Consider the following 23233-nt stretch of genomic DNA (forward strand, 5'->3'; position numbering starts at 1 on the left):
TATTGAACTCCAAAAATTCTTAGCAAGATCGAAAATTCTTCATCAAATAAGAACTGCTATAATAATTACATTAATTCTTACGCTCAAGCAAATCTAATTATATTCTTCTGAAAAGATTTAAAAAAATTTTATTTCATAACAGCTGAGAATTATAACTGAAATAATTTATTCTTGTTTATATAGATACCTATGTAAAAATTTAGGGCAGGATTGGAGACGGTGAGAAGAGAAATCTCGTTTCTAGATAAATAATGCATCCTTTTTTTTTATAATCTTAATAAATTTATTTGTAGTGCTTACAACGAGCAAATACATAACTTCATTGCAATCGTATGGTGAACTCGAAACCTGGATTAGTTGCAATTAGCTATCGTCCTTATGACTCGCAGGAAAGACTTAGAAATAACGCGATTCCGGTCTGAAAAGACCGAAACGACATAAGGTCGCTTTTAACTGGCGAACGTAACTCTAGCTGTATATCAATGGCTGCGTTCTGCCGATACTCCGCTAGCCTAGCAATCGTGAGCAGTCGCTCGTTTCCTCTCCTTTGACCCAATAGATTAAAAGAAGAGGAAACGAGCGACTGCTCACGATTGCTAGGCTAGCGGAGTATCGGCAGAACGCAGCCAATATCTACCAATATTAAATGTAATTAAACAACGGGCGTGAGATTGCAGCGCATTTTATCGTGGAAATTGGTAGCCACCGGTTGCGTAACCCAGGCCTACGCCACGTTGCGTGTGCGTGGTAGCACGTGCAACTTCGTATTGTTGCTCCATATTGTTGAACATCTCCTCCTGCTTTTTCAGAATATCCGGCTTGGCTCCTACCGCCGGCGTGCCAGGTAGATCACCCTTGATACCCATCAGTCGCTTGAACTTGGCCGTCACCTTGCCGTCCTGATCGTGCGTGAAAGTCGTCCCCATCCACGTGTTGGCGGTGGAAGCCGTGGCCGATGTGCTGTTACCGTCGTCTTGCTTCGACTGCAAAGAGATAAACGTGATTGTAGAACGAGTTTGCGTGTCGGACATTCAAGAATTATTATCGCCAGATAATCATCACCTTGTTCGCCCACAGCAGCTTCCTCTTCTGAATCTGCTCCGCGTACTTGCCCTGAGACGCCGTCGCCAACGGATTGTAGTAATTTTGTTCGCCCGGGATGCCACCGGGCGTCATGATGTCGCCGCCCTCCGGCGGCTTCAGCTCTATACCCAGCTTTTCCAGCTGGGCCAGTTTGTTCCGTCCTTTCTCCTCCCGATAACTCATCGTCCTGAACGGCAACGGTGGCGCGCGGTCCCTCGATCGCGATCTCGATCGCGTGCGATCCCTCTCTTTGTGGTAGCTCGAACGCTCGTCCCGATACCGATCCTTCGACCGATCATCCCTGGAGTGTCGCCGGTCCCGTTCACCGCGATCTCTGCGCCTGTCCCTGTCGTTCCTGTCGCGATTACGATCCCTCCGGTCGTCCCTATAATGATGATCCTTGTCGCTTCTCTCTCTGTCGTCACTCTTCTCGTCCTTGGACGATCCGAGAGACGCTTTGCGCTTGTCGTCATCCCGACTCCTCCGGTCTCTGCTCCGGTCTCTGTGACTACTGCTACTATCACGTTGTTTTCGATCGTCATACCGGCGACTTTTGTCGGACGAACGACGACTCCGATCGCTACGGTCCCCCCGCCTATGATCATCTTTTGAACTCGTATGATTTTCATGATCAGCTCGCCTGTAAAACGATTACGTTCTGCAGGGGTATACCACACAGATGCGTATTATTATTCTGGACATGTGACAGGTGTATAATTTTTGATATATTTTTAGTGAGATACATATATCAACATTACTGTTTTTTTTTTTTTTTTAAATCAAAGTTGATATTCATAAAATATCGCTAGCACCTGTACTATATGAAATTAGCAAACCAGCCTACCTCTGGTCTGATGGAGAAGGCAAAGCCCGAGAGGATTCTGTTCTCGAGCCAAAGGTAGACTGAGCCGTGGTAGGGCTGTTGGCGCGTTCGCTACTGGACTCCCTGGACGAATTGTTGTTGTTGCTCTCCTAGAGAAAATAAAAATTATCAATTTTAGTACGGATCTCTCTTACATATTCCACTAAATAAGAAATAGCTCTTAATTCCTACCACAAAAGCTATTTTAGAATGCGTAATTTTGATACACGCAAAGTTGGATTCAACTGACAGCGAGTAATATGTATATAGAGAAACCTACACTTTATAAAGAGAGAAAATGCTCATACACAGTGAGGATAAAAAGGTAACGTAAACTTGGAAGAATTTCTCTCTATAAAAAGCGGAAATTTAGTTTTTCTCGCGTCAGTTCTTCTTGGTTGTACTTGATACAAAAGTTTGGGCGACACTCAGCGGATTTCCGCGTGTCACTCTACTCGACAAATATATAAATCTGTATGCGCTACGTGCCGACAGGTAAAAAATAGAGAACCAATGAAACAACCATGTCACAAAAAGGAGAGATAGAGAGAGGAATATGAGGGCCCTTCATATCAATCTGCCTCTGCAGTTAGTTATCACCCGAGTATACTTGTACACGTGATTTCTTTTTGATGATTGATGTTAGTGTTACCTTCTGCCAGCTTCCTCTACTCACCTCTGTCTTCCGAATAGGGACTTGGGGGTAGTCTTGAAAGACCCTCACACAGCATAGACCTTGCCGAGATGCGTAGATATTGTATCATGTATTACCAACAGAGCTACGTGTTAATATTGTCTCACGAAATGGCACTATTCCCATTTACTTATCATTTAAATTTTAATTATGCGAATGATAGCCTGATTGTCCTGCTTTCGGTAAGGTTTCAAGGTCCTGTCTTATTTGTATTTAGACTACACGAGCGCTAAACGCTTGAGATTTTTCCCAACTTTCGTAACGGATACTGCACAGGTTCTACCGAATCATAATCCCGATCGGAACTACTCCGTCAATACAAGAACATTGACTTCCGTATCACGCACATTTTGCATTTCGTTTTGTCACAGATAGCATTAACTGATTGATTCGACGACATGACCTTGCAAAACCGGACACACTATCCTCTTTACGTATCAGGCCTAAGACTTTGCATGTACATACAGCACCCATAAAGTCACTGCGGTATCTTCTGTTCTTAGGCATTGTCCGAATGTTTCGTACTTAACAGCTAAGAATTAAGAATTGTCGGCGTGTGGCCTCACTATACCTCACTCATGTCCATTTGTACCGGGTCGTAGTTGGCGTCGCTCGCCCTCCTGCTTGCCTCTTCCTGTCCCCGAGGTGGCGTCTAGAAAAATAACATCGTTCAATCAATTCGCGTCCAAGATCCAAGTACGCCGCTGCGTTTCGCAGATGATCGCGAAAGGGGGGGATCGCGATCGCGTTTCCAAACAATCCAAACATCTCTAGGGTCGTATAAATCGCGGCGTTGGACAGTACGCGTAGCGAAGCCATGTCGAGCGGCGTCGACGACGTCGACGATGACGACGACGGCAAAACGGGTCTTCGCGATCGCTCACCTTCGCGTCGTCCGAGTTGTTGCTGTTGTCGCCGTCGCTGGCGTAATTCGCCAGCGAGTCCATAATGGCGCGTGAAACGCTCAACTGTCCCGCTGCTGCGTTCCGTTGTCGATCAAACTCCTCCAGCTCCAGCAAATCCGCAATCGGATCGGACCCGTGGCGGCCGCGGCCGTGCGTGTCGCAGAAGAGCAAACCAAGAAGTGTATCACTCGCGACGCAACGCGGCGCGCCGATCCTCTCGGTTGCTCTCGGTGCAGCGTCCTGCGCACGCTCGCCATTGGTCGGCCAAGCCGGGTCGAAATGTGCCGCTGAACACACATAACAGGGTACCTTGTTCTTGAAATCGTTTGTTATGAAACGAATTCGCTTATGAACGAAAGGTGCGTTAACTGGGTTCCCATTGGAGTTGAACTAGGAAATCCCCACCTTTTTATTCATAAACGAATACGTTTCATAACGAACCATTTCAAGAATAGGTACCCAGTCCGAACACGCTGCACCACGTCATTGGCCATGTATCCGCTTACTTCTGCGTCTTCGGCGTCTTCTGATGTGCACCGAAAATTTTCCTCTCTCTCCCCTTTCCTCTCGCGGAAGAGTCTCTAGTATATCTGCTTCAACGCGGAAAGGGTGACACGGATTTACGGATCTGCTTTCTCTTTGCTTCCTTTTTTTTCCTTTTATTTTCTTTTTAAGCGGAACTGTGTTCGTAACCTTCAAGTTTTCTCTCGACGCGGAAGCTGGATAAGAAAGACGAAAATTTGTATTGTCTGCAGTTGTTTGAGAATCTCTTGCTCTACTTATATAGATTTATATTATATATGGAGGGGTAAAAGAGTCATAGTGGTGTAAGTCAAAATTTTTATGCAATTTATATATTGTATAGATTGCATATTGCATCTATGCACGCGAGAAAAAATTTAAAAAAATTTGACTTACACCACTGGTTTTTACCCCTCCATATATATATATATATATATATATATATATATATATAAATTTGTGTATAGATGTATTGTATGGTCCTTATATTGATTTTCCTAGACGAGCACGTTACAAGAACTTTCGCTTCCGCAACCACCTGCTTCTAATTTACGATTAATTGGGCCGAACATACATCTAATTCCGCGTACTTATCTAACTTACAATTAAATTTACCTCGGATCTAATCCCCCTCAACCTGTTCCATCAAGGTACGTGTTACGGAACTTTTCGGAATGGATCTCGATCGGAATTGTTATTTAATTATTTTCTAAATTTCTATTACGGTTTCTATAGAGAAAACGGAATAATTCCGATCAGAATTTCAAAAAGTTCCGTAATACGTGCCTAGATTTCGATTTGCAACTATATAATTCATATCTAATATATTTAAATTTGCAGGACGTTTCGACAATCCTTCCGAACGACGACGGTTCAAGGATGAAGACAAGAGGGGGAGAGTATCATTTCTCTAAAAAATGCGCGCGCGAGTTTCCTCCAGGAACCAAGGTAATCTGGAGGACCAAGGCCCGAGGATATTCCGACCTATATTCGCGCGCAAATAACTCTTCCCTTCCTCCCCCTTCCTACATATGTGAACTAAGGAAAAAGGGAAGTTAACAGTTGATCCTCTCCGCGACCGCGACCGCTCGCACGTATCAGGTTCCCACCGTGTCAACGTAAGTATGCCGAAGGGGTTAACGAGCGTTCTCCTCTCCTCCCCCCCGCCGCCCGGCGTTGTCGCCGGGCGCGGGGAAAACCCGATCGACAGTGTAAAAATAACGTTATACTTTTTTCCGCGTACCGTCGCCGTCGGCGAGATGCACATTGCACGCGCGCGTCCGCGTCGCGCTTTCTCACCTCTCGCACAATCTCGGTCGTTTACGCCGTAATTGTAATTTATATCGATCGCTAGGACGTAGAGGACGCGGGCGGGGAAGAGGGGAGAGATTAAGGAACAGCTTAATAGATACACACGCTGATTAATACCCGAGACGGCGCGGCGGAAGATTAATCGACGGCTTGAAGTGTAAACACACGCGCGTTACTTCTCACTCTCACTTCCGCTCGCGAGGCACAAACAGGCGGAGTATAAATTGCAACTTTTCGCATTTGCCAATTTCTATTTTTACCTTCCTGTTTTTTTTGTCAGCAAATACCTCTTCCACTGTGTCGCGATTCATTTTTTTATGCGTATTTATCGTAACTCGATTCTCGAGAAATCGACGCTGATTGACGCTGATTCTAATTAATGAAATTGTTAATAGATGAAAGTCAACAATCTCTGGAGGATAAACGGTGGCCAATTAAACGAACTGAATAATCGACGTTTGCGAAATTGGTTCCAAGTGCCCGAGTCTTGGAACATCTCCGTAAATCACGTCAGCATCCAGACCGAGCACTCCAAGACGCCCAGTCGTACATCGTAAATCAAGAAAGATGCGCATAATTGAGGACGCCGTGGGAGGAAGAAGAAGAAGAAGAGGAGGAAGAGAAGGTGGAGGACAGGGGTTGATACACGGAGGTATGCAATAGCGGCGCCTCGGAGCGCGCTCGAGCCCGAAATCCAGAATCCAGAATCGTAGCGGGGAAGGTGCGCGCGAAGAAGACGGCGGAGGCGGCGTGCACACGTACCTACGTGTACGTACGTACGTACGTACGCGCGGAGCCACGAGCCGCCTCGCGATTTCGCATTGACGAGCGAGAGAGCCGACGGCGCGGCGTGCGCGTCGGCGTCGCGCCGCGCCGCGCGGGGCGGCAAGCGGCGAGCGGCGAGTCGCCGGGACGCGGCGAGCACGGAGCAACAGTCGCTCGCCGGACTTCGCGCTGGTAAAACGTTGTTCGCGGCATGCGCGCCGCGGTGCACGCGTACGCGTCCAGTGGTACGGTCTCGTGATCGCCCGCCGTGCATATCGTCGTCGCTCTTCGCCTCCCTTTCACGTCCGCCCGTCCGCCTCCTCGCTTCCTTGCCCTCCCCCTACCCCCTTCGTCGTGTGAGAGTCGGCAGGACCCTTGGTACTTCCCGTACGCGCTCACGCACACCCCGTGACGTCGCTTCCGGATCGTAAGTAACCGTAAATCATCTAATTAACGCGCATCTCTCTCTCTTTCTCGGCTGCCGGGACGGAGATTCGACGCGAGGGATGCGACGCGATGCGCGATATGTGATGCATCGCGCGCGCGGCTACCTCCCGGGTTGCACCTCTGACCCGGTTGAGGGTTGGTTGCACTGTGCGATGTGGGTTACCGTTACACACCCGACTTCGTTACCCCGTCTGTTTTCCGTCCGGTGTGTGTGTGTGTGAGACGACAAGCGGCGGAGAGTCCAGCTTCGAAGCTCGTCGTCCGAAGGAAAAGGGACGAGGGAACCTAGGCGGGTTTAATGAGAGAGAGGAGGCAAGGTGGTCGAGAGCGCGGTGATCGGTGTAACTGACCTCAAAGGGCTCATCCCGCGAGATGTGGGTTAACGCTCACCCGCGATTAACTAATCTACTCTCTTCTCTATTTACGGCACGGGTACAGGCTCCGAGATATGGAGAATGAGAGCAATATCACCAGTCGCCAATTGGTTATAACTATGTGTGTGACCGATCCGAAGGGCCGGTCGCACTTATGCCACAGTTAGCGCCTAAATCCCGTTTAATCGATCTTCCTGCTTTTTCATCCAGATATGAAACATAGAGTGATGATTGACGCTGAGCGATCCGCGCTAATTGACTCGATTCCTAATTGACGAAGCTGTACGGATCGAGAGTAACGCGTTCCTGCCCAACCACGTGCGAAGCTTTGGCATAATTCCAATTTGCGACACGCTTCCAGATTCGTTACGCCGTTCCGCTTTTACGGTATCATTAACGTCGGCCGGTAGTTCCTCGTGAAATTAAAATCGGCCTGGAATTAAATCGTACCTCCCGTTAAAAGGGACTCGCGCGAAGCGGTTCGCGTGAAGCTTCGTGCCGTCGGGGCGACAGAATCAATTCACCGTGGGAAAATTGGAATTTTGGAGGGTCACACAACGTTCCCGTTGATGAAATCCCTTCGCAACTTAGTTTCCACCAACGACGGGCTGCTCTCGAATCGGGCAGCCCCCGGATCGAAGCAAACCCCCGGTAGCGAGCGTTCATCGACCAGCGTAGTCGATTCATTCTCGTTCATTCTCCCTCGTTCATTCATCCCGCTCGCGGATGACCCGCTTTTCGACTCGAGTCCCAGCCAATTGTTTTTAACGGACCGGACCCGCATCCTCCGCGGCAGTTTCGACCCGTCCGTCCGTTCGCCCGGCCGGCCGTGGTTTCCGGAATCACTGCCGTGTTAATTAACTTCTCGATCGGGGCATTGCGAGGGAATTCACTTCGCCTTCCCTTCGTCGAAGGTCTATTAACGTTGAATGGAAATTTACGTCCCGATCGGCAAGATCGTTACGTATACGCGACGTTTTCCTCCTGCTCTCAATTGATTTCTCGCCGAGATCGTGTTGTCGAAAGACTGAATAACACGACGTGGCCTAATCAACGCTCATAGAACGAAGATATTAAAGCTGCATGCGATCGCTCTTGGTCCCCCACCAGGGACATATCGACGCGCTTAATTTTAACGTCGCGTCAGAGCTCGTTCCGGCGAACCGAGTCCTTGGATATTAATCGAAGCCTCGTGAAGCCTCGTTCCATTGAATCTGGACCTCGCGGATGACAGCGTAATGTTTCTCTCGTTTGCATCTCGTTTATCAGTCTCCGCTGTTTGCAGAAGGCGGCCTTGTTTGACTCGAGCGAGAGAGAGCCCACTGGCGAATAAACGTCGAAGACCCGTCAGGAGGGTGAACACCCCTGTGGATCCCGAGAGAATTATCCGGCAGATTTTTCTCCCCTCCTGGTCTCTTCTCGTCGTTCATACGTCATTCGTGACCCGTGGATGCGTCGTTGCACGTACGTGAGACGCGCGTTAATGCCGTTAATCACTTCCGCGTCCAGCGAGCGGATTTCTGTTATCCAAACGATTCCCAACGAAATTGTTTCGTGCCCGGCGAGTAATAAAAATATTCTTTATTGCAGATCACCGTCGCGCGATCGTAAAATATAAAAAAAAGAATCCACTTCCATATAACGACGACGATGCATTATTGTTGCTGAAATAAAAGCGCTATACGGAAACTTGATGGCTCGCGTGGAAGCGATGACTTTAGAATCCAATTTGTCTCGACCGTATACATTCGACGCTGGGGAGATCCTCGTGATATAAGCCTTCGCGATATGAGAGTGGATTATGGAGGAATATGATATGACGAGTTTGTATCGATCGGGCGAGCAGGTACCATCCGGTCCCGTCGACGAAAGCGGTCCGCGGGACATTTGGAGGATCATTAACATTTTCCTTGATGACAGAGGGAACAACTCGTCGCGCTCTTGCCATCGAAAATTATTCTCTCTCTTTTTTTCCTTTCCTTTTAAAACGATCGATCGATTTCGTCCACGGTACTCCCCCAAGTTCGCGCGCTTGTTTACTCTCCTCCTGAAATCGGAGACTCGCGTAACTCTTACGAGAAGCGTAACGCACGTGAATTGCGTGACGTCGATTATATTACGAGTCGGCCTCGCCACTCGAATCGGCCGATTCATGTGTCACTCCTCCAGAAGTCTCGATCGAGCCGATCGAGTCGCGACCGGCGACGCGAACACTCTATTGTGAGCTCCAGGCTCGTAGGACTTCTATTATGCGCCGCCTCTCCTTATCACGCGAGATCTTCCCGGTCTAACACATACGCACCCATGGCGTGCCATTGTGCCAGCGGGCAAGAGTAACGCTCGTGTCACTCCGCGCGTAACGCGAGCGTTCGCCTCGCGACTTCCGAGTGCTCGCCTAGGTAGCCGGTTTGCACGGTGAATGCACTCACCGTGACTTAAAAGTGACCACTTTTCGACAAGTAGATATCTGCTCGTGCGAGCGATAGAGCCCTCGCGGAACGTTCTCAAATAATTGCTCGTCTAAAAGAAAAATCACTCAACATATCCACAATTCTCGATGAGTTCGAAGAATCTGGTTAGAGTATGACAATTGTTATAGAAATTGTTAGAATATGATAATAATTAGTATTAGAAGCTCAAGCGTGATTAAAAATCAACAAAAAGGAAGGCAATATAGAAAATAATTGTTATTTTAAAAAATAAATTACGTCTGCAGCTTGTGAAATCTATTTTAAGTGTGAAACCGTGTCTGAAATGGATTTTACCAATAGCAGGCTCCGTTCCTGTGTACCGAATCCTCGACCGAATCGTTCAAATTTACTCTTCGTTGTTATCTTTATCAATATTTAGAGCGAGCATTGAAGTCACATTTCCCTTATCGACGGTAAAATCGGACATTGCGGAGTCTTGCTATACAAGTTCTTCGTTTCCTTCAGGTTTCCACGTACCTTCTTTCTATCGGTGGCTCTTTGCGTCGCTCGTACCTCCTCTTTCTCTCTTTCTCTCTCTCTCTCTCCTTCCTTCGGTTTCTCTTTTCGCTCTTCCTCTTTTGCCCGTACTCCGACATCGCCGCGGTTCCGTTATCCGCGGCAAATACACGCCGGGCATCCTGTACGCTTTACCTCTGGAGAAAATAAACAGCGCGCGGCATCGACCGTGCGTTATTGACACCGTGTATGCGATCGAGCGCTGAAAAACAGAGTGACGAGCGAAATCGAGAATTTGTGTGTTTTGCATTTAAACCAGCAGCAATTTTTTACCACAATACAAAATATCGCGAAATGTATAATTGAGGTTGAGCTGTTATTGGAATTTAACTCTTTCTCCCTCTCAACAATATATTTTTATAATTCTAAACCATCAATAATGAAGAGAAAATCCGAGAGAAAATCAGTGATTTTACAAGTAGGATATTTTTTCTGTCCGCTTGTTTTCTTTAATATCTTATTTTATCTGTCGTGTTTGTGTCTCTTTCATCTGCGCGATGTAATTTTTCCGTCGAAGCCCGCGATCAGAAACTTCTGATGCATACCAAATATGTTTGAATTGCTAACTGGATCGATCGCTTCCACACAAGTTTTCGGAGGACGTCTTTGTGATACTGAAGGATCACAATATCGTCGGCGACTGCGGTCTCGTTCCACGATGGCACTGCCATATTACGCCATTAGAACTTTGGAACGAACGTGAAATCAGTTATTGGAAAAGTACTGCCGTCTATATAGCCGTCTTACTACGATTCTGCGAGAGTGCCTCATTTATTTCGCAAATCGAAACTTCGATCGTGTCAACGCGATGGCAATTTCTCGCATCGCGTGCGGATTTATGGAGGAACGTGAGCGTCGACCGCGATGAAGCGTTCCGAATAGGCTGGACGCGTTGGTGTTTCGCATTTACCGCGAATAATCGCGAGAAACAACTATACACAACGTTCGCAAAAGTTCCGACTGTAAGATAATTTCCTCTTCGTATGCTGAAAACTTCTTCTCCGCGGTCGATCAAAGGCGATGCTTGCACTTGCGTCCAACTTTCCTAGCCGCGTTCTATCGCGACTTTACTAATACAGCATCGCGTTCTTCCGCGTTTAATTATTTTAACGTCATTAAAATTAATCTCGTTAACTTTAATATTGTTAAGATTTTAACATTGTTAAAATTAATGAAACTGATTAGGGCCATTCTCGCGCTTCGTGGTTTAATTTAACGTGATCACGAGCGCTTCAAAGACGACAACAGGTCGAAACGCGCGTCGTCGAAATCGCGCGAGCGGAATTGCGCCACAGAATCGGACGATTATTCGGCGCATCGTATTTACCATTTCTATAGAGGTGTGCGCTGAGGGGAAAGCAAGTTCCCCCTGTCGCCTGATCCTATCCGAGGCACCGTCATCCGAGGGGTGCAGCCACCGCAGCCTAAAGGCATATTGGGAATAAGAGGAGGGGGGGTCGATAGGGCGGAATTAGTTGCTCGCTCGTGCAACGGCCCGAACGAGTAATTCTCATCGATCGCGAAATCTGTCCCGGCATGTCCCCGCGTCTCACACGGCTGCTTCTCAATTGAATGAATCACACTGACTCGTAGTGGTGGCAGGGGTGCAGGTCCCCACTTTTGGAGTTGGAGCCGGGCGTTTGGCGGGTACGCGCCGGGAACAATGCTCCTACGTCTATGCGGCAACTGTGTAAATACTATAAATCAGCGAATGATGTACACGTTCGGATAAAAATAGTCTCCGTGTATCTATGGACTGTGTAAACCATCTATTTACGCGTGCGAGAGATCTGTAAAACGTAATCCCGGTGTATACTCTCCTGTTAAATGTTAAAGGATGAAATTTAAACCGATACCTCGGATCAAATAACGTTTTGTTGTTTTTGATGACCATGCGTGTCGAAATTTATTATTTTAACAAAAAAGTATTATTTTAACTTCGTTGATTTAGTTAAATTACGACACATTGAATAGGAGCAGTGGCTATAGGAATGATTAAAAATGACTCAAATAGACCATAATTTGACACTACGAATTTAACAGTGTGCAGCTTGTTAAATTCCTTCTCTTTTCCGCTTCCTTTTATTTCCCTGATGAGATTAAAAAATGCATTTTTTTTTAATAATATCGATTACGATTTATATAATTATTCGTCCTCTTTCGATGTTTTCGTATGGCGGTTAAAAGTAATTTGTACGTGTAAAAATTGCAGAATTTGTTGAAGAGATCTGAATGTAATTTACGCTTTTTTTTGCGTTTCTCTCACGTGAGCTAAAGGCGAGCTTGCTTTCTTGAAATCAGCAATTCAATCAGAAAAAAAGGTCTCGGGGCGACCTAACGTCATCGTCTGGTATAGATGCAACCTTGAATACGACAGATCGATCTGTACTCTGGTTGTCAACGTTACGTCACGGCGGACCTAAAGATTTGTAAGATAAAGATGCAACGCAAAGATGGTTTTTTTCCAAGAACGTGCGGGTGACATCTATATATATAAATAAATGATATAAAAGAAACTCCTTTTATTCGCGCTAACGCCAGCTTCCCGATTCATCTTTCCGATTCATTGTTCATTTTCCTATGAAGTATCCTCATCCTATATAAAGTCTATTCCGCATCAATCGCAAAGTTATTAATCCCGTCTATATCAATAACAGATATTAAAATCCTCCAGGTCGACTGCTGGCCTTTCATCTCTTTCCAGACGAGCGAAAGAGATCCACCTCCGTTTTTCCGTAGAGGTTTCCGTTACACTGACGCGTTTCCTGCGTACGTCCCAACGCAAACACACGCATGTACACACACACACATACGCGCGCACGCGTCGCAAATATACGCGCCTCATTCCGGTCGCTAATGTGAGTTTTCCATTATCGACTCGTGAAGAAAGGAAAAAAAAACAAACGGTCTTCCGTGATCCGTCTTCTCTTCCGCGCCCTTCCCGAAAAGTGTCACGTCCGTCATATGGAACGCCGAGGCGCGGAGCAGGCTCATAAAGTTATCAAAGAAATACAAAAGAAAAGAGAAAAATCGCGGTGTCGACGTAAATTACCCGTAGTGATTGCCGCGCGAGATCGATTCGCCGACTACGCGGGCGATTTCGCGAAACGTTCGCGGAAAGGGCGGTCGTCGTCGGGTGAGCTCACGCCGGTAGTTCCCTTCCTCCTTCTACGATTTCATTAACCCAATTTCGCGAGTCGCACGTTAGATTAATCCGCGAGAATGGTGAGAGGCCATACACTGCACGCGCACGATGACACGGCGCGTTCCCGCCGTAATAATAAAGGATAATAGCCGTGCGGACGCGGTTGCGTGCCGCGCGGCGACCCGAGAACGCGCGCAAGACGGCGGCGAATTGTTTTGTAATGCGATGCACGGTAAACGACGATAGCCACGACAGGAAATAATATTGTTGTTTATAAGATCGCCTTCAGAGAACACCCGCTCGTATGCCTTATCTCGTGACGAGGGCCGATCGATTTCTCATGCGGGCGTCGCTGGTACCTCGAGATACCCGAATTTGGCGAACTAGTCACTCCGCTTTGTCTTTGTAACTTTAATGTTCATTTCCATCAATGCAGATTAATTTTAATCTCGATTTATCCACGTATATAACTTACTTTTTATCTTTTTCCAATCCTTCTCCAATCTAGAACCGTAGGAAAAAGATGAGAAATAAGTTAAATCGAGACTAAGGTTAATCTACGTTGGTAGAAATAGACATAAAAGAAATTCAAATTTATCTTATAGATTTTCAATACGTTTTATCTACCAAAAACCCAAACAGAATATTAACGCTTGTAATACTTGTTATATCTACAAAATACTCGCTGTATTTTTTTGATACGTTACCGAACAACGGTGTTACGCGTCAATTTCTCACGCCTCATTTAGTCGCGCAGCACGTGCGCATAATTGAACCGTGGGCCGTAATAAAACAGGCTATATTTAGAGAATCGAAGCATGCCCGATCTCGTATGCACACGCGAACTGCATGCTTTTGGAAAGGTTTAATCGCCGCTCGGGCCGTTGAAGAGGAAACTCTCGTTCCCGCCTACAAGAAGAGCGAATTACGATTTTTTTTTCTCCTTTTTTTTCTATACGTCGAGCAAGACCGTTCCATTATCGAAATCAAGAAAATGAGGAAGGAACGATCGCGCGAATATCTATTGTCCAGACTCTCGCGTGAGACTGGAGACTGGATAATAGCCCGCTGAGAAGCAGACGACTGCTCTTTCTCGCTCGAAAGGGAAGAGGGAATCTTTCACTTCCCATCGGAGAAAATACTTCTCGATTTTGGACAGTCGATGCAGCCGCGAGAAGCCGTTCGTCCAAATTACATCCGTCCACGTCCAATCCGTGAAGCAAAATGCGCAATTGTCGGCTCTCGTTATCGACGTCCTTTCGATATAAGTGCACTTTAATAAATATAAAACTTACGGTACTGTTACAGACGCTAAATATCCTTTGTGTTCAACGAAGGAAGAATCGAGGAAAATTCTCCGCGGGTATATACGCGCGGTTTTTTAGAACGGCAATTTTCACGATCGCCCATGCATCGCGTTCGCATTTCCAGGAAACAATCAGATTTAATTTGATTGACGAGGTACACCGTTGGCTTTTTCAGACGCGTAAGAACTATATTTAGAAGGAGCGCCTTCAAAATCGTGTGCACCGTAGATCGTCCGTATAGATATGTCCAAAGGGGATATTCGATGGCTCGCGACGTTACGGAGGCTGAATATTGACGTAACCGGAGACCTGTTCTCGGTGACGTAACGTGTCAGTCTTGCGGAGGACACCTAGATGCCGTAAAAAAAAAGAAGAACACCTTACTCATGTCCGAAATCGACGTGTTACGTTCGCGCAGGATATATCGCGATCGCACCAAACGTGTCCTGTTCGATGAACATCAATTCCAAACAGATCTGTTTCTCCAACGATAAGCGATTGTCTCGATTTGTAAAATTGAAACGTTAATTAAATTGTTTACATATTAGAAGAGATTAATAAAAATTAATCAAACAAACACATCCAAGGTTTATTTCTCATAATAACGTAATACTAGAACGCTTAAAAAATTATCTATTGGATTAAGTGCTGGGAAAAGTACGTATAACGAACGTATTTTATTATTGCGCTTTGATGCGTACTTGATAACTTCCGTTTATTACAGCGCGGGATTGAGTGCAAAGTTAGATCAGATGAATCTCGCCTAGTCATTTATAATATAGTCAGTTATTTATAGCCGGGCAGTCATCACGCGTATGGAAAACGCGTGGAAATCTTTATGCATAGCTTTTCTTAGCGGCAAATTGCTTCGTAAATTGCGCCAAGGATCAAAACCACTCGGCGTTGAAGCGAAACGGACGGAGTTTCTGCTACCAGTTGATGAGATTAGATCAAGTAATCGATATACGGGTATACATATGTTGATAAACATATGCCTCTGGTGGACTTCTCGGAAGGGAGCTTAATGCGTGTCACGCACATGACATTAGAATTCAGGTTTCCGATTTATAACGCGCCGCTATGTTTGCAGAAACGGAGCGCGTGGATTTTCGTGTCGTCGGAATCACGTTTACGATGGGCGAGCGCACGACGGAGTTGCCTTTTTAAAACCCGGCAAAAACCATCCGAGGCTTCCGTAACCTGTCGTTAACCCAGTTAGGAACGTCGCCGTTCCAGCAACACGCACGCACGCACTCGCCCGCTTTTAGCCCGTTTCGCAATCGTTCCAAGACCGACGAACTGATTCCCTTAGATAAGAGCGCAACAATTAATGTCGTCGCAATTGCAATCAATTGTCCGCATAACTCGCAGGATTGAGCGGGGAAAAATGCTGCCGTTTGCGCGTCGAGACACACGTTCATACGCATACGAGTGTTAACGAATCGCCTCTTCCATACGGAACGTGAAATATGTCACGAGTAGAAAATTAATTAAGCAAGTAAAGATCCAGTTTTTTAAGCAACGTTCGTTAATCAGAAAAATCAAAAGATAGCGATTCCGAGATTGAATCTCCGGCTAATTCGATGAGATTTCCCCCGACGACGAGTCCGAGAAGGTCGTTCCTCTGAAAATTCGTCCGTGTGTTACTTACTTCGCTTCCGCGGCTGCTGACCGCGCGGAATTTTGCAGGGCGGAAGGTGCCGATCGACCGAATGAAGAAGGAGGCGGACGTTTAATTGTGAATCGGCGTAGGAGGAGAAACGCGCGTGCTGAAAGAACGGTGCGATAGCTTACGTAGCTTAAACTACGTAACCGAGTTTTGTCGTGTACACACGCAACGGCGACAATTACGACGGCGACGTAATCAATCCGGAAAGACAAGGGGGTACACGAAGATAAATTGCGACCGCTCGATTGCTCTCGCTCCCCTCTTTTCGCAGCTTCTGCGCAACGCGATCGTTGAATGGAAGTAATATTGAATGAGAAATAATGTGAGAATCTCGGGGAGAAAGTGCTTGAGAATATGAAAGAGAAATTCAATGAGTGACAAACCTGAGAAACGAATCGAGTCATAATACTTTGCGGCGCTAATCAGAACTCCCAACAAAATGCTAGATTTCCACAAAGAATTTTTAATTCACGGCCAATCCGACACTATTAAATATCAAAATATGAAATTTAAACCAAAATACTTTGAGTTAAATAACATTTTGTTATTTTTTACTATCATGTGTATAAAAAAATTCACTATTTTAACTCCATTGGTTTAGTTAACTTAACATTGTTTTAGTTAAATTAATGACATATTGATTAGGAGTAGTGGCGACCTATAGAAACGATTAAAAACGATTCAAATTTAAAAAAATTTACAATACGAATTTAAACAGTGGAGAGCTCGAATATCGCCGCAACCTTTTTCGACGGTTATCTCAATTCACTGAACGAGACAGAACTCTATTGATTATATGAAAACTCCAAAAATGGAGCGTCGCCTTTGTAAAGGTCGGCTCTCAAATGAAAGTGACACGGTCGCGGGAAAACAGAGCAGTTATAATATAATTAGTATATCGCGCGAGAGAGCTCTCGGTGAAAATCGATCGTCACGCCAGGTACGCACGCACGCTCACAGGCAGACACACGAGCTACATATATGCGCGTCGAATGCCCCGAATCCGTTGCATCTGGATCGGAAGATTGATATGGCAATACTTGAGAAGAGGCGCATCCACGTAATCGTACGAGCGCGCCGTTTGCCTTGGCATGAATTCTCGACGCGCAGGGTATATATACCTATACGCGTTCATTCATGGATAAACATCACGTTCGCAATACGTGGAACTTCACGATAGGAACGAATGTCTCTGTCCCGAATGTCCCTTTCCCTTACGGAATTTTGTTATCGCGTGTATTTTAAACGATTTCATCGCGAACTTTGCGAGGAGAGAAAACATCGCGTGTGTGGAATATTAATTGCCGACCTACTATCTTTCTCGTCGTCGACTGAATTACCACCTTCATTAATTAAAAGGAAGGATTTTTCCAATATGATATCTAATAATAAGCGCGAGTTCTCGTCGAAGGACGAATCGGAATGCGTTTCAACGGACATTTCATCAATTTTACTATTTTCGTATCTAATCGCATTTTCGTCTTATCTGGATGTTCATTTTTAACAAGTTTTTTTATTTGTACATTTCGGAAAATATTTATTAGGATTTTTATGTGCATATCGCAAAATAAAGAAGGCAGGAGAAAGGTTTTTTTTTTTACAAGCTTGCATCCTCGCACCGGGGGATCGATTCGGCATTAGACTGAACATTTCGCCTCTGAAGCACGTTCACCGCGGCACCAACGAGGTGCAAATATGGTATACAGCGATTCCATTGTCGTCGCGCTACGATCACCACGTGGCGTCGATACATCACATCCGCGAATTGCCTTTGATGTCCCGCACGCGCGTGCAGGTGCGACGGTCTTTCTGTCCGATTACACGGGGCCGATTCGCATGACGACCTCCCTCTCGATCGTCACCGAAATGCCAACGTGTCGGATGAGCAATTAAGTCTCAATCATATAGCAATGGGATAAATTCGATTTTATATTTAACTGCTTTGCGTCTAAATTCTTTTGTTTCTAATTTATAGCGTTTGTATGTATACACGGCAAGAATTTTTATATCTTACCGTTCGCTACAAACTTGGGACAACTTGGTAACCAAGGAATTTGTGAAATACATATATAAAAGACATTTTACAAATAATATAATAAAAATTACCAAGCAGATTGGTAATTTTTGAAAAATTATATTTTATTGTAATAGATATTAATATTTTTTTATTATGGTAGGTATTAATTATCAGAACAGCTCACATAAAATTCTTCGTAATACATGTTATCTCACAACTACCATGACTTTTAGGATAAATTCTAAGAGAAAATTTTCTCTGTGTAGAAACTGGATCTCTGTTTTAATATAATTAATTGTCGAAATGCCGCTTTTTGTTAAGCTGGCACGAGTAGCTCGCTCTTCACCCCATCGTGTTTGTTCATAAACATTTTATAAATAGCTCTATTATCCGTAATTGTTCCTTTGACGTAATCTTAAGCGCATCCGCAGGATGGACGCACCGCGATGGAGATAGGTGACCAGTCAGCGTAGTAGACGACTCCAGGTCGTCCCGATCGACCGAGCACGTTCATCTCCAAGTAAGAGAAAACCGGCTGCTCGTCCGCGATGGCCACGACGGCGTCAACGGAGAAGATGGACCTGGACAAGGACTTGCCGAAGAAGAAGTGCATCAACACGAATCTGATATCGCTCAAGTTTCTTCTGTTCATCTTTTTCGGAGGTAAGCGTCGATCGGTATGCCTGGACAGTCGCTTCAGTTCGAGCGATCTCTAATGATTCACGATCTACATATGATTGTCTCTCTTCAGGTATCGGCTGTCTCTTCCCGTTTCTTCCGCTGCACATGACGAAAGTGGGACTGAGCATCGAGAACGTGAGGTTCGTGTCGATGGTTTCGCCGGCGATAGCGATACTGGGGCCGCTAATAGCGGGACCGATCGCCGACAAGCTCGCCGGCCGCCAGAGCAACAATGATAAATCGTCGACCGGTCGTTACCTTCGCGTGATGATCGCCGTCGCCTGCATCTTCTCGGCACTCTTCTACTCGCTGCTGATGCTGGTGCCCACGGTGGACTGCGCGTTACCGGCCGGGAAGGGTCCAGGCCTCAAATTCAACTGCGATCGGCGCGGAGCTGTAGTGCGTTTACTGTTAAGAAAAGAAAGATTGAGAGATATAAACAAAAAAAAATATCTGAAGAATATTTTAATTGTGCGATTTAATTTTGATAATATTAGATATAGAATCAATAGCATATTTAAATTCTATTAAAATACTACTCTTTTCTAACTAAATCAACTTGTATCAGGTGCGACAAGAGAGATGCGAGGATCGTTTTGGTTGTCATCGCTGGGCCGATGATGACAGCGGTGTGGGTGCCATGCTGCTGGAAAACTGCAACTACGCCTGCTACCCGACCGGCTGGCGACGATGGCATTCAGAACAAACACGCACGACGACGTTCCGAAGTAACGCCGACGTCGAAGTCGACCTCTTCGACGGCAGTGGAGAGACCACCGTCGCACCATTGGTCAATGAGCTCTATGCGCAGGTAAAATTGCGATATAGCAGACATAATAATTTAACAATTAATTTATATCCTGAATTTAATATTATCATATAAATTAATAAAAGTCCAGTCATAAGTAACATTTAACTGCAAATATTGTATGTGTATGTATATTATATAAAGATACAAAGATCGGGAAACTTACAGTAAACCAAGGTAAAGCGAACGATCAATTAAGCATTCTCGCTATTAATTTGTAACGTTATTATCTTGAGCTGATTAATATTAAAGTAATAAATCAGGCTAGCACGTCTTAATTATAATTTTATTTTGTTTAGTAATTTCAAACAAATATTTTTGTAATAACTAGAAGTTTAATATGTCAGCGATAGATTGTTAGTTTGTTAAGTACGTATGTAATGACACAAGTTATTATCTCTGTAGGAAAATCGTGACGAGACGAAAAAAGCTCGTCGTTACGTCATGATCGAGAATGAACCGCCACATCTGTGCTACAAGGACGAGGGCGACAATGTCGTCTGTCACGTTTACACAGAGTATTCCGGCACGCTACCAGTGAACGGTAGCCTCGGACAGGCATTGAATCCCGAAAACGAGGCTGAATGGTGCGCGTATCCCGTGGCCGAGTACTTCGCCTGTCGCATACCACCCGATCTGGAAGTTAAGATGGCTGAGTTCAATCAGAGTTGCTCCATAGAATGCGACCTGGTCGATCCATATACTCTCCCGGGTAACGACCTATATAGAATTAAATATCAAATTTCATGTGAAATCTCCAAATTAAAATTAAGAATTGAGTGATTAAAAAAACGTAGTATACGTATTTAAAAATATTCTCAAAATCGATTCCTCTGTGATAATCACGTTCTAAAACTTTTACATGACTGCGATAGGCAGCTTTTGCTGCAATAGCTGTTGAGATAAAAACTTGGAAAACTTTAAACGCCATATATCGCCTTTATTCGCTCCATTCGATTTTATCCACACGCTGATAGAGGAGAAACATCTTCCTTTATGCCGGTATACGATAATATGATGATAATGCCGGCGTTTCAGGCAACGTACTGGTGAAAAGCCAATGCCAACGTACCGGAGATTGGACGGAAGCGGCGTTCTGGATGTATCTGTTCGTGCGCTCGGTCGCGGATATTTTCCCGACGACCGCCGTTGCCCTGATCGACGCGGCGGTGGTGATCGCGACCAGGGAGACGTCGTGCGGGCGCGGCGACGTAGGACGCCAATTGGCTTTCGGCTCCCTTGGTTTCGCCCTGCTAGGACCACTGTCCGGCTATCTGAGCACCCTGACGTGCGACATCGGACCGGCTTATTGGCTGCCGCTCGTCCTACATGCCGCATTGATGATCCTCGCGGCTGTCGTTGCTCTGTCGGCGAACGGCATGCCGCTCAGTCCACCAGAATGGTGGTGGCACACGAGAAGCGGCATGCTAGCGCTGCCGATGAGCGCTGTCAAGAGGTACGGCAGCGAGACCGCCGCTCTGGTCTTCGTCCTGCTAGTCATGGGAACCTTTTGGAGTGTGATAGACAGCTACCTACCTTTGTAAGAGTTAATTAAAATAGTCTGTCTCGGGTTATTATAGAAATAATTTAATCGCGATAACGCATTCGTTTAGGAATTCTTATATTCTTTTTTTTTTTACATAGGCATCTGCAAAAACTAGGGGGTGATGAACTTTCCATCGGTATCGCTATGACGATCAAAGCGGTAGCTGCGTCCCTGTTCCTCTGGAAGTCCGAGCATCTTGTAGATTACTGTGGACACAGTAATCTTCTCATCACTGCCTTCACGGTGTACATAATCAGGTAGGTAAGTTTTTCTAATTTGATAATCGCGTGATAGCTGTCGGTCTAACTGAAAGAAGATCTTATCGCTATGTTTTCGTTAGCCATTTTCGTTCGTTTTAAAGAAATATCAAAAATTGATGCGAGATTGATATATTTGACCAGGTTCACCGGACTGAGTCTCGTATCTGACCCTTGGTGGTCTCTAATCTCGGGAGCTTTAGAAGTATTCACCTTAGGAATAATGTGGGTTACTGCCATTCTCTACCTGAGACACTTGGTACCGCGTCATTTAACTGTGACTGCCCAAGCGCTGCCTGTGATAGCTCACTTTTGCGTCGGTACGTTCCCAAGTTAACTGAACGTTATAATTGAACTGAATAGGTGGGACTGAATTATTGATTTCTCTATCTGACGCACGCAGGCCGGTGTCTCGGAGCCGTCATCGGTGCTTACATCAATTTCGGCGACGAGGATCTCGTACAGTCGCTGAGGTTTGTCTATCGTTGTATGGCGGTAGCGGCGGCCATCGTTGCCGGCCTGTATTTCGTATTGTATCATGGTCTACTGAAGCCGAGATGTCATGCACACACCATCCAGGGTCCCCGTCAACCCCCCACAATCGTGCAAGGTAAGCGGTACTTTTAACACGCGCATAATACGCGCATATCAAGTTCTCGCACTACCTCTAACGTCGACTTTGATTTTGCAAGCTGCCATAAGAGATTATGAACTGAGTAAGTGATCGAACACGTTCGAGATTTTCTATTTCAGGTTCTTCGAAGCATATGTAATTTACGTGTTATCTAATAATGTCTTATATACGCGGAAATCTTCAGAACTGGCTTTTCTGGTTTTTACGATAAACTGAAATCGATCAAGATCTGAAAAGATCAGTTCTGCGCATTTCCTCGAGAGATTCCTCCCTTTTCTGCATGCATCATGGAGAACTGTGTTGTTCCCCGAACGCGCGCTATGTTTATAATTTTTATTCGTTTTCATAATTTTTTTTGCAAATGTAGCGATGAACGGAAATGGAAATTACACGCCGCTGAGAGTGTACCATAATGGAATGGGCAAAAAGGGTCAATTTCGATACTGAGAAGTTATCTGTTCATTCTACGAACGAATGAAGAGTTCTAGGAACAACACTGCAACAATGATTCCACAATGCAACGTATATGTGTCATCAGCGACGAAGTGCCGACGATGTGTGCTCTCGTGTATTTTGCGTTGCATCGCATTTATCGTTAATTTGTTAATTTAAACCGACTCGACATTATCGTTTTTGTTTCTTAACATTATTATTTAAACGAATCATTATCACAAAGACTACTTGCTCAAGTACGTTCTACGAGCTATATCATCAGTTTCTATATTTGTAACATAAAAGTGTAAGTACCAACGACAGCAACATAATGCGAATCCTTCGTGTATGGCAGTAATAAAAAGAGAGATAGGAAAACCTTTTTTTATGTACAAAACGTCCATGAAAAGCTATAAGTATCTAATACTTCTTTAATTTTCTATCAAATTCAGTTTCTTTATATAATCGCTATGTTCGTAAAACTCTTGAGGTATACACAATTAAAAGATGGACAATTTTATTTAGTGAAATTATTATAGCGAGACTTACATGCGTCTTCACATGTAATATAAAATGAATAAGTATCAACAAAAATAATATGTCTATTTGACTGGACAAATGTTACGTTTCTGTGAGTTGATATATATATGTATACAAGAAAAATGAAATAAAAATACGTTGGAGAGAAACGATCGTTATAATTATTATTTTACAGAAAACAATTACACATGACTATTGACTGTTTATATTAAGTTTATTTAGGCAGTGCTAAGCAGAATTTCAACGA

The 23233-nt window shown here is 45.0% G+C and overlaps 2 protein-coding genes across 4 annotated transcripts; one reads left to right on the plus strand and one right to left on the minus strand.

Moving 5' to 3' along the window:
* Nucleotides 1-259: 259 nt before the first annotated feature.
* Nucleotides 260-4046, minus strand: LOC139821468 (uncharacterized). The gene is made up of 6 exons (XM_071792508.1): nucleotides 4004-4046; nucleotides 3524-3831; nucleotides 3211-3291; nucleotides 1928-2055; nucleotides 1063-1723; nucleotides 260-983 (listed from the first exon to the last, which is right to left on the minus strand). Exons 1-6 carry the CDS (start codon nucleotides 4029-4031, stop codon nucleotides 684-686), a joined length of 1506 nt encoding a protein of 501 aa, XP_071648609.1. The 5' UTR covers nucleotides 4032-4046; the 3' UTR covers nucleotides 260-683.
* A 1964-nt stretch (nucleotides 4047-6010) lies between these two features.
* Nucleotides 6011-23135, plus strand: LOC139821449 (uncharacterized). 3 transcript variants are annotated; one of them, XM_071792474.1, is made up of 11 exons: nucleotides 6011-6029; nucleotides 18520-18751; nucleotides 18840-19168; nucleotides 19338-19580; nucleotides 19983-20289; nucleotides 20616-21117; nucleotides 21222-21380; nucleotides 21525-21700; nucleotides 21784-21990; nucleotides 22073-22096; nucleotides 22382-23135. In XM_071792474.1, exons 2-11 carry the CDS (start codon nucleotides 18637-18639, stop codon nucleotides 22459-22461), a joined length of 2142 nt encoding a protein of 713 aa, XP_071648575.1. In that variant the 5' UTR covers nucleotides 6011-6029; nucleotides 18520-18636; the 3' UTR covers nucleotides 22462-23135. The 3 variants fall into 3 exon arrangements, with proteins under 3 accessions (XP_071648575.1, XP_071648565.1, XP_071648584.1); XM_071792464.1 differs by lacking the exon at nucleotides 6011-6029 and adding an exon at nucleotides 6228-6569; XM_071792483.1 differs by lacking the exons at nucleotides 6011-6029; nucleotides 22073-22096 and adding an exon at nucleotides 6229-6569.
* The last annotated feature ends 98 nt before the right edge of the window (nucleotides 23136-23233 follow it).

This window comes from Temnothorax longispinosus, chromosome 1 (genome assembly GCF_030848805.1).
Source record: "Temnothorax longispinosus isolate EJ_2023e chromosome 1, Tlon_JGU_v1, whole genome shotgun sequence".
Taxonomy (NCBI): Eukaryota; Metazoa; Arthropoda; class Insecta; order Hymenoptera; family Formicidae; genus Temnothorax; species Temnothorax longispinosus.